Below are 12,589 nucleotides of genomic sequence, written 5' to 3' on the forward strand. Positions count from 1 at the left end.
GCAAGCTTTCTCAACAATGAATTTCCTAATTTTAGCATCCTTGGGATCTAGGTAGGCTGAGAACCTCTCAAATTATCAAGTGCTAGCTCCTCTTTACTGTTCCTTTGACGATTTCTTACTTCCCTCTCCAATTTTACTATAAGCAGCAAGAAGGATCCAAGCCATATCCCCAACATTAAGCTTAGAAATATCTTCACCTAAATATTGGGGTTCATCATTTGAGAGTTCTGCTTTCCAACACAACACAATTCAACCATGAATTTCGTCACTTTGTAACAGTGGCTTTCCTTCAATTTATAATAACATGTTTCTCATTTCCTTTTGAGACCTCATAAGAACCTCATATCTCTGTTCAGGATGAAATTTGAATTCTCTAAAATGACAGAGGTATTCTTTATCATCCTCTTTCTTTTAAGTCCCTTTCGCAATCTCCTTTAACAGCTATATTTCTACCAATAGTCTCTTCAAAGCAATCTAGGCCTTTTCTATTATGTATTTCAAAATTCTTCCAGCCTGTACTCATTGCTCAATTTCAAATCCACTTCTGCACTTTTTAGTATTCATTAGGGCAGCAGCCCACCTCCTAGTCCCCAAATCTGCATTAGTTTTCTAGGGCTGCAGCAACACATTACCACAATCTAGATGGTTTAAACTGTTGTTTAAACCATCTCTCACATTTCTGGAGGCTAATTCCTTCTGGAGGGTCTGAGGCAGAATTTGCTGCACAATTCTTTACTAACTTCTGTTGGCTCCTGGCAATCCTGTCTGCATATCTTGATTTGTAGACACATTACTTCAATCTCTGCCTCCATCTTCAATCACCTTCTTATCTGTGTCTCTGTCTTTTTAACCTTTGTTATATTTAAGGCCCACCATAAATCTAGCATGATCTCATCTCAAAAGCCTAAACTTAATTACATCTGCAAAGATCCCAATGAGGTCATGTTCACAGGTTCTGTGAGATATTTCTTAGATATAACTTTTGGTTGACCACTATTCAACCCAACCAAATCTGCCATCCAGGCTCCCCCCTTCATGTCTGCCCACGTGTAGAACACATTCATCCTATGCCAGCATTTCCAAAAATCTTAGCCTACTCTAAGCTCTAAGTCCAAAATCTCATCTAACTATCATTAACTCAAAAGTCCTGTATCTCATCATCTAAATCAGGCATGGGTTTGACTAGTATATACCAGAATGGCATAAGCCATTCTGGGAAAAAAAGATATTCTCCATTTTGGACCCGTGAATATAGAACACAAGTTATCATCTTCCAAAATACAATGGAGGGGCTAAGCTACATATCCTTGTACTTGTCTATGATAGAAAGTGTATATCCTTATGCATTCACATTCAAAAAGGAAGAAAGTGAAAGGAATAATGCTGTTTTGGATCTTAAATATTCTCCCAAAGGCTCATTAGTTGAAGACTTTTTCCATAGCTGATGAGGCTATGGGAGGTGGTAGAACCTTTAGGAGGTGGGGCCTATTGGAAGAAAGTTAGGTCTCTGGTGGACACGCCCATGAAGAGGTTATGAGAACCCTGGCTGTTGGCTCCTCTCTCTTTTTGCTTCCTGGTCACCAGAAGGTGTGCAGTTTTTTCCACCACATGCACCCTACCATGTCTTGCCAGTGGCCCAAAGATAACAAGGTCAAGTGACCCTTGACTGAAATCTCTAAAACCATGATCCAAAATAAATATTTCTTCCTTATCAGTTGATTTTGTCATAGCAATGGAAAGCTAATACAAATGAAGAGGTTGCTGGTCTCAACTTTGAAATTTAGTAGGAAAAAGTTGGGTTTCAAGATCCAAGAATAATCCTCTGTGGCTTAATGATTTCTATAGAAGGAATGCTCATATCTCCCCAAATTTCATGTATTGAAATCCTATATGTAGGATTTTTCATGTATTTCATGATTTTCATGTATTGAAAACCAATATGATGGTATTAGGAGGTAAAGCCTTTGAATAGGACTAGTGCCCTCAAAAAAGAGATCCTGAGACCTCCCTCACCCCTCTGGCATGTGAACCTGTCCTCACATGTTATCTATGAATTGGAAATAATAAGTCCCTCTCCAGATATGGAATCCACAGCAACCGGATCTCGGACTTATCCTCCAGAATCGTAATAAAAGTTTCTGTTATTTATAAGCTATTCAATTAAGGTACTTTGTTATAGCAATCTGAATGGACTAGGATAATCCTCCACTTGCTTAAATCCCAACTCCAGCCTCCGGTTTTGCAGCAATGTCTCCATCAGTCTCTGTAGCCATGGAGGCAACTCAGTTTCTGGGCTACCTTTAGTGGCCTTGCTGGCCTCTGTACCAGTTCTATCTTCGGTGTCATTCTTCTTTTCTCTTAAAGGATAGCATGTATCTGCAGTTGTGTAGGTCTATAAGCCCATTTCTGCCTGTAGAATTCCAGAAGTCATGTTTCATCTTTCTGAGTTCTGAATTTTTTTATCCTCCTTAAGGCAGACTTCTCCACTATAAAAGTGTAAAGGTTATTTCTCACTTTCTTACAGGGCTTGAAACTCTGTTTTATTGTAACCATTCCTTCTAAAATTTTCTTTGGTACATTGCTTAAAGACGAAAATTGGTTTCCCAATCAAAAGCCAGTTATTCAGTACCATTGATCAGGGCATCATTTACCTGTGATATACCAGTTTTGTCACATATGTACACATTTAATACCATTTTTACAACATTCTATGCCTCTGTCTCTGTGTATACACACACACACACACACACACACACACACACACACATGAGACTCTGAGAATATATATATTCTTCCAGCCTCTAAGTACTCTTGTGAGCTCTCACTCTCAGCTGATAGCTAGAAAACTGCTACTCAGCTACCCTGGTATGAATGTATTCTGTAGCATGTGATATTTACTCAGTAATCACCACTCTTTCAATTATTTTGTGTTCTGGAGGAAACTTTGTCCCAAATGACTGATTTAGTGTGTGAAAATAATAATGTTGGACAGGCTTCATATAAATAAGAAAATAGTGTTATAATGGATCTTAGAGGCTTTGAAGAGGTTTTTGTAAAGGTACATGCCAGTGTGTGTGTGTGTGTAATAAAGAAAGCAGAACATTGAGATTCATCAAGAATCTAGTTATTGACAAGTGACATCTGACATTACGAAGTCCATCATAAATAGCACCGTGATCTGGATAGACTAACCATTATGTGAAGATACGGGGAAAAAACATGGCAAAAGCTCATTCCCCACTTTAAGAATCTGAATAGACTATAGGAATGATTGCTAAGGCAGGATATCAGGAAAATATGTCCACAGGGACTCTGTGATAGTCATTCTCCTGCTAAGTTGATTTAGTTATGCACATTTTTCCAGTAATACTGTCAGTCCCTCCATTAGATAGGGTACATATACACTACATTCCTGTAAGTATACACAGGTCTATTTCAGGAATCAAAACTGTACTATTATGTTCTGCATCTATCCACATTTCAATACTATAGCTTTATGTTTTAATATATTGTAATGAAAATATTTTCAGGAAGGTTGCAACTATTTTTGCTCACATATTTTCCGAGATGAACTTTAAGCTTTTCAAATTCTCTTTTAAAAAATCCAGTTAGGATTTCAGTTAGGTTTATACTGACTAGATGATTTGAGGAAACTGTCAGGATTGCAATATTATTATTCCTATCCAGGTTCCAACTGTATTTACTCAGGTCCGTCCTACATCTTTTAGTAAATGTTTTATCATGTAAGTCCTACAGTTTTATGGTTTATATCTAGTCATACATTTTATTGCTTAAGGATGTGGAAACATTTTTTCAATTATGTTTTGCTGGTATTTAGAAAAGATGATTTTATTTATCTTACATATAGTCACTGTACTGATTTCTTTTATGAATTTGGCAGGTTTTGATGCTTGGACTTTTTGTTGACAGTCATGGCATCTGCAAATAATGTAAGATTTGCCTCTTTCCTTTTTCTACTAATACATCTAACTCTTGCTTTTTTAAAAAAATTGTTTTGTGCCCATAGGCTTGGAAATTTAATTTTAATGAAAATATTTTCAATGTTTCATCATTAGGTATGTCTCTATAGGTATCTACAGGTATCTATAGGTATCTAGTCTCTATAGGTATCTAGTAGATTTTTTATCAGGGCGAGTACACTTATTTTATTCCTGTTTATTAAGAGTTTTGTTTTTCTCTATATTTTCAAGATAGTTATAGAAAATCTACTATACATAGTACAAATAAATTCCTTTTAAATATTTATCATGACTTTTGTGACCTTCCAATATTTTCAATATTTATATATACTTCATGCTTGAAATGTGAATTAATTTCTATATATTGTCATTTAAATCCTAGAATACCTTTTTATTATGAGCTTTATCAAAATTTTCATCTATGATTATGATTATATTCTGTTTTTTCTCTTTATATTTTGATAGTTATTATGCACATAAAGATTGATGGTAGTTGTAACTTATTGATGTGTTTAATCAGCAACACATTCTATTTTTGCTTTGATAGCATCATTCCTTGTTTCTCTTTGTTAACACTTGTTATATTTTTCTGTATTCATTTACATCTAAATTTTTGTTTTAGATGTGTCTTTTATAAACACCATATTGTGAGATACTTTTGCTAACCAATCTAATTATTTATCTTCTAAGACATTAACCTATTTAGTTGTAATAGCATATATTTGGTACTTTTTATTTGTGATATTTTCTTTCTCATTTGTTTCTACATTCATCTGGATTTCAGGTTTCCTTATGCCGCTTTTTCCTTCTTCTGTTTAGGAGTTTGGAAGTTATTCATCCCATTCTTCCCTTGCTTGACTCTTGCCCTTGAATTTTAGAAAATATAAACTCAGGTTTTTCTACAATGGCGGTAATTGGTTCCAATAACTTCCCTCCCAACTAGATAGGATCCTTAGCATACCTAGCATACTACTAACACCTTCTAGATATCTAGAATTTTATTTACATATTTTTAAAATTTTTGTTTTACATTGAAGCTCAATTTTTATATGAATTGTATCTTATTGGCTCATACTCTTCATGAAAAAAAAATTTTCTTTAAGTTTCATTTCTTTGCTTACCACAGTGTTTTTCATTTCATTAATTTCTATTGGTCATATACATGTTTTGTTTCTAATAACTTTAAATCGTACTTTCAAAAAGCATTCATTAAAAATGCCTAAATATTGCCTTCAAATTTGACTGACAGTTTGGACACAGAACTTAGGTTAAAAATATTCATTTAGAACTATAAAGAAATCATTACATTTTGCTTATTTGCTCAAGAGTTCAAATGAGAATTTTATAGCAATTTGGATATATTTTTTAAAAGCTATTTTTTTGTTTCACCCTTTAGAAACTCTTGGAGATTTTCTCTATTGCTTAGAGGTCAGAAATTTCACATAGTACATCCAGCTCTCCACCATATACAGATATTTTACTGTTTTCCCTTACCAGAGTCAATAGCATCATTTAAAAATATCTCAGGTTGAGAGGCCAACCAAATTACAAAGAAGGAAGAGAAAAATTATATGTTTTAAATTAATCAAAAGGCAATACAATGTCACATAAAATCTACTACTTGGTGGTATTAGGCAAAAGAATATTTGAGTAATGTGAATGTTAAGAGATTATACAGCAGGGAGTGTATGATCCAGAAGAATATGATATACCAACCATTGGGCCCAACTAGGAAAAGGTTAAGATGGTTGGACATAAAGTTAAATTGCAAGGAACAGGTGTAACTAGAATCCAAGATAGTCTGCAAATAGATGGTAATTAGTTTCCTCATAATGAAACCCATTATTTTGTATAATGAATATGTGCTAATAATTATGAGTATTTCTAAAGTAAAAAAAAAAAAAGATGCATTTGCTACAACTGCTGCCTTCTCTTGTGATACCAATGGCTGGTTAAGAATGAAAACTGTTTGCTTTTTGCCTTTCAGCGAGTTCAGCAACCAGGAGAACTAGTTTGAGATTTGCCCAAGGCTCTTGCTATAATTTAGCACAGACCTTGGAGAACCTGTGACACATTGGAGTGTGTGTGTGTGTGTGTGTGTGTGTGTGTGTTGGGATGAGAATGGATTGATTGGCTTGTTAATTGTTCTGAAACACCTTTATAGAGCACACTGAAAGGCTGCCTAACATCTCGCACCACCTGGGCTATATAGTTAAAGCTGTAGGGTTCACAAAATTGTGAAAAAAGCCAGAATGAGAGAAGTCAGTCAGGAAATTTCAGCAGTTCTCAATATAGCTCTCCCCAACTTAAGATAAACCCTGGTATAATATATACAGAAATGTAGACAGTCACACTGGATAGAGCTAGGTCTTCTGCTGAACTTTTTTATCAGATAGTAAAGCAAAACAATGGGCAGGATTTATTTTTATTATTATTTAAAAATAGACTAACTTGTAAGCCATTCTGTTACAAAGGAACGTGGCTGAATAGGTAGGAAACAGATTCCCCATTGTGAGTTCCCCTGATGGCTTCTGCAAGAATCATGGAGATGTCGATCACTTGTATTTTGGAGCAATGCTTCATCTTATCCTCCTGAGGTATGGTATTGGTGACTACTACGGCTTCAAAGCATGCACCGTTGATGCGAACAATGGCTGGGCCAGAAAAGATTCCGTGGGTCAGGATCGCGTAAACTCGGGTGGCTCCCGCTGAGAGAAGTTTGTCGGCTGCATGGCAGATTGTACCACAGGTATCAGCCATGTCATCCACAAGGATAGCCACACGATCCTTCACATCTCCCACAAGCACCATACGGTCCACCTCATTGGCCTTCTTCCGTTCTTTGTGAATCAAGGCAAAGTCCACGTTCAAATGGTCCGCAATGGAAGTCACTCTCTTGGCCCCGCCAGCGTCCGGTGAAACTATGGTGCAGTCCTTCCACTCCGAAATGTTCTCCCGGATCCATTTCAGGACCGCTGGTTCTGCATACAAATTGTCTACTGGGATATCAAAAAACCCCTGAATCTGCGAAGCATGTAGGTCCATGGTGATGATGTGATCGGCGCCTGCTATCGACAGCATATTCGCTACAAGCTTAGCGGAGATGGGAGCCCGGCTCTTGTCCTTCCTATCCTGCCTGGCGTAAGGGAAGCACGGGATCACCGCAGTAACTCGGTTGGCCGAAGCAATCTTGCAGGCGTTAATCATGATCAAAAGCTCCATTAGACTGTCGTTGATTTCACCACAACCACTCTGAACGATGTACACGTCCTCTCCACGGACGCTCTCGCCGATTTCCACGCAGGTCTCCTGATTACTGAATTTCTTAGTCACCACCTTCCCCAGCTCCAGGCCCAGGCGGTCGGCAATTTTCTGGGATAAGTCCTGGTGGGAGCTGCCGCTGAAGATTTTGATATTTGGCATCTTGGCCAACTACCCTAAGGATTCCTTGTCCACAGGTCTCCCCTGGGTCGGAAATTGAAACGGAAGTTGGATCAGAGACTCTAACGGTTTCCGGTTTCCGGTGGTTACTCAGCGGTTGCAGTCTGTTGTGCGCCTGGGGCTAAATGGACCTCAGGTCTTTTGAAGAATTCTTGATTGGCCTGTGCCTCACGCTTTTAAACTACAGGGTCAAGTCTGCTTAGTGCATGGAATTTACACTACTCTCATTATTAATGCTCTTATTATAATGTTTTCTTTGGCTGGTTAACCAAATTTGAAAACAAAACAAAAATACATAAAACTTCTAAATGCCCCAATAAATCACAAGTTTAAAAGGAACATTTACAGAGAGAAGAAAGTATATGCACAATTATTTTTGCACCATGTTCCTCCAGTACAGTGAAAAAATTTAAAAAGTTGGAAAATGCTATAAATAGGCAATTCAGGGTAAAATATAAGTGGCCAATACATGTGAAAAGCACAACTAATCAAGAAAATGCTAATTATTTTCACACATCAAGCAGGCCAAAATTATAATACGGACAATGGTTTCCAATAGAACGTGTAAATGTGTGTGTTTTGAAAGGGTAATTTTGTATGAAAACTTTGGCTCATGTCTGCTTCTAGGGATCTATTCCAGAGAACTATTCACAAGCACCCTCAAAATATATCAATGATAATTATTGATGTATTAATTCATTCAATAAATAGTCTATATCTTCTGTATGTCAGGTGCTACTATTTCTAGAGCATAAGATGGTGACAAAGATTAACCACCCTAGAACTGTTTACAAAAGCAAAATCTGCAAACCAACAAGTATTTATCAATAAGTGAATTATCATGAAAATTTTTTTGGTCATTTACTTATTTACAAAGCATTTCTTCATAAATGATTGTGATACATTATTCTAGACTTTGGAATAGAGAGTATTTGAAAAATTCTGTTTTGTAGACCTTATTTAATACAGTTATTGGTCAGTAAATGCACCCATTGAGGGAATTGATTTATGTGTAATCATATGGAAATGTCTTCAGGGTGTTTTTTACAGGTATAAAGCTAGTCACAGAATGTATGAATAAGTTTATATTTATGTATTTAAGATTATGTAATATTCAAAGTATCAAATAAGTATGAATGTGCCTTTGGAGAGGGGAGTTGAGAATGAAGGACTGTTGTATTTTGATGCCATCCATTAATATGGTATTGAACTTTTATTATTTTTATAACAGAAAGACAAAATTTATTTGGTAACTAAGTTCTTATTAGAAAATTTTAAATTTACAGCTTCCACAGTGTATTTCGGGTTGAGATAGTGGGACAGGAAGTAGAAAGGACCATAGATACTAAGAATTTTAACAATGAAATGGCTTTTATATAAAAATAATGGAGGCATCAATAGCAGATCATACATTCAAATCATGTTAATGGTTGCCAGACATTTAGATTCTGGAATGTTTTTATTTAGCCAAAAATCAAATTGTCATCACATTTTAAAATTACCAAGTTATTGTTGAATGTATCTTTTCACCCAACTTCTGAGTTTTCCCACAGGGTTGGATTCATTGATAGGATAAGCTCAGGGATGGAGTAATGCTGGGGCAGGTAACAGAGATGAACAAGATTCAGCAATACCTGTGAAACACATTAGTTGACTATAAATAAGGTGCTTTGATATTTTGAATGAGCTATTGTTAAAAAGCCATACAAACAGCTAAAAAATGCTACTTATTAAAAATGCAACTTCAAAATGATTTGCCAGGGTTGGGGCTATAGCTCATCAGTAGTGCACTTGCCTAGCATGTGTGAGGCACTGGGTTTAATCCTTAGCACCACATAAAGATAAATAGAAAAAAATAAATAAGTAAAGGTATCTGTCCATCTACAATTACAAAAAATATTTTGTTTTTTAAATGACTTTCCAATGATCCAATCACATCTCTCATCATGTGAAAATGCTTTTTTTCTTCTTAATTCAGATTCTTCATGGTTGACAATGCACATAGGCTGCTTTCTGTCTGCCACCCTTCATTTACATTCTTTCCTATCACAAAAATCAAAAGAACCACCTATACCATACAATTCATTCTAAGTCAGAATATATACAATGATTTATAAAGAAAATTCTGTCGCTTAATTTAGAAGCACTAAAAAATACTTGTAGCTTCAATTAAATGGATTTTTCTCTTAGTGTTCTTAGTGTGTCACACGTTTTCTGTTTTTAATGAAAAACAAAACAGATTTTTAAATAGATTTAATATTACCCAAATAGGACTGAATGCTAATGTAAACATTTAAAAACCATAGTTGGTTGCATTTTTTCTTGAGGTGTTAAATAGGAGACATTTTTGTCTTACTGCAATTTTTGCTCCAAGCTCTGGCTGTTGCTATACCTCATAGTTCCAGGGATTTGTCTAGAATCATAAAATGTAAAAGATGGAAATGGCCTTAGAGACCACCCACTCATATTAATATTCCAATTCACAGAAAGGAAACTGAGACCCAGGGAAATGAAGCAACTGGCCTGTGATCTATTGGATAATTAGAGGCAGAGTATCTATTGCAATATGGAATTCCTGAATTTCCAAATATGGTCTTTTTTTGCTTTTTCACTTTAGGCCTTTTTGAAAATTTATTTTTGAAGTTTATCAAATTGAAGAAAAAGTTTAAAAGTGGTGCAGAAATATTTGCATAAAATATTTCCTCTTGGTTTTTTGAGTAACCATAACAAAGAACAAACATGAAACCATAAACAACAATTTTTTTTTTGCTTAAAAACAGCAGCAACAACAAAACAAAACCTACAGAAAGAAAGAAATCATTAGTAGTGTCTTGGAATATCTTTGTTATTTTGACATTTTTATTACCTGAATAAGCTGCCAGGGGATTTGGCTCCTGTTTACTTTGTTCTCTGCAGATTGAGAGAGACATCTGTCTTATCATTGACTGTCTCTGACAAAAGTTACAGGTAGGAATAATGCCTATAGAACAACACATTGTATTTGGGGCCTTGTTTCTTAATAAATTGCTCTGGAAGTGAAAATTGCGATAGAGAGAAAATGCCTTATCTTCCTCCTTCCCAAGGCAAACACATTTAAATACCATGTCTATAGATCTATGAGAATTGTTGCATTTTGAAGGTCTTTTGAGTCAATACCCAGAATATATATATTACCTTGGTAATAGTTTCTTGCTTTACTGATTATTCTTTTACCCTTTACAATTCCAACATACATAATTCAAAGAGAGCCCTGATGCTTGATGGGCTAAAGAGAAAAAAAAATTCAGTTAGTTCTTTCAGAAAGAAGAGAAAAATGGTTGTATTTTAAGTGAACTAAATGCTTTCGCTAAACATACTTGCAGTTGACAAAATGCTAGATGTTTAGGTGGCAATTATAGTTCTTTGATAAACTGTCAAATCTTGTCACAACACATGTTACAAACAAGGACGGATTTAGATGTCCTTTATGGCAGCTTTGTGTAGGTTGGGAATGTTTGGCAGTTAATTTCACACAAGGAACTTATTTTTCTTTCCAGCAGTTATCTGCATGTTTATTAGGAAGGGTTTCTTTGTGCCTTTAATCTTATTCATTTGACTCTTAGTTCCAGATCATTATTGTAACATTACCTTACCTCATTTATTTTGTTCATAATAATCATCTGCAATACTTTGAGAAAACAGTTTCCCACAGAGCTTCACATTGGTATAAATCCTTTAAAGTTTGTTTTGTGATTGTTTACAATTGAAGCTGACTGCTCTGCATGTTTACTGGGCTTTTCCTTGGAAATCTGTCCTTTTATATAATAGATGTGTGGATAGCAACTAGGTAAACAAAGCTGAGTGAAACAAATAGGAGAAAAAGTTGTGATTCAGAAATATGACTTTAATTTTGAGTGTTATGTTAGACTCCAGAGGGTATTTTTGAAATGTACTTTGGGGAACTTAAAAAAAATTGTGATGAGTTTTAAAATCCTAACATAAAATAATAATCTTGGAGCAACAATGAAATTACATGAACTGAATGTTACCTCATTATAATAATAGACAAAGCCATATAAAGAGATTTCATAACAAGTTGCAAATAATATTTACAGGAAATATTTGAAGGCATTTTAAAGTGCTTGTTGGTAAGTGATATGTTCCTTCTCATGCAGACTATCAATTTCATTAAATTAGTGGAAGGTTGTTAATTAGGTCCTGACAAAATACAAGTTCTATCTGAATTGTTCTTGTGTCTTTTAACAACTTGTTCCCCCTTCAATGGTGACCGTTTATTTAATCCTGATAAATGAGAGACCAGTTATCCATTTATGTAAGCACAACTGAATGCCTTGTGTTTTGGAATGGTTTTGCAGTTCTCAAACTTCAGGGCCATCAAGATCACTGGAGAATTTTTTAGAACACAGATTCTTGAGTTTCATCCCCAGAGTTTCTGATTAGTAGACCTGAGGTGGAAGCCTAGAGTTGGTGTTCCTAATAAGATCCCAGGTGATAGTGGCGTTGCTGTTCTATTAACCAAACTTTTGAAAATCTATTTTATCTCTCAAGTTTATTGTCTAGATACTTTCCACAATATACTGTTATTGTATTTTTTATTATATATAATATCTTTAGTATGATTCTGTTTGTCATTACTAGTATTAGATTTTTGTAATTGTTCTTTTTTAAAAAATAAATTTCAGAAGTCCATTAATTTTTCCAATATTTCAAAAAAAAAGAAAACTTAATATTTGAAGTGGTTGATTGATGTAGTTCATTGGCTGCTTGAACTTTGTTGAATTCAAGATTGTTTCTATTATTCATTTCGTCCCCTCTTTGAGTTATTTTGCTATTCCTTTTCTAACTATTTGAGATGTATGCTCAGCTTGTTACTTATTACTCTGGAAGGCGATACATTTTTCTTCTACATATATGGTTTAAGTATCAAATCCAGGACCTCATACATGCCAGGAAAGCACACCACCACTAATATATACCCAACCCAATTGAAGTTCTACATGTAGTATTTTTGTAGTGTTTCTGTTATTGTTCAGATAAAACCGTTTTCCAATTTTGATGGTGATTTCTTCTTTGTTGTAGGAGTTATTTATTTAGAAGTTTATTTCTTAATTTACAAATATATGGGGAATTTCTAGTTATGTTGTTAATGTTTTTGTTTTAGTTCATAG

The 12,589-nt window shown here is 35.0% G+C and overlaps 1 protein-coding gene across 1 annotated transcript; it reads right to left on the minus strand.

Annotated features, from left to right (window-relative positions):
* Positions 1 to 6,446: 6,446 nt before the first annotated feature.
* Positions 6,447 to 7,403, minus strand: Prps1l1 (phosphoribosyl pyrophosphate synthetase 1 like 1). The gene has a single exon (XM_046463646.1). It carries the CDS (start codon positions 7,401 to 7,403, stop codon positions 6,447 to 6,449), a length of 957 nt encoding a protein of 318 aa, XP_046319602.1.
* Positions 7,404 to 12,589: the final 5,186 nt, after the last annotated feature.

Source organism: Marmota monax, unplaced genomic scaffold (genome assembly GCF_021218885.2).
Source record: "Marmota monax isolate L192 unplaced genomic scaffold, Marmota_monax_Labrador192_F-V1.1 WCK01_AAM20220418_F8-fsc00057, whole genome shotgun sequence".
NCBI lineage: Eukaryota > Metazoa > Chordata > Mammalia > Rodentia > Sciuridae > Marmota > Marmota monax.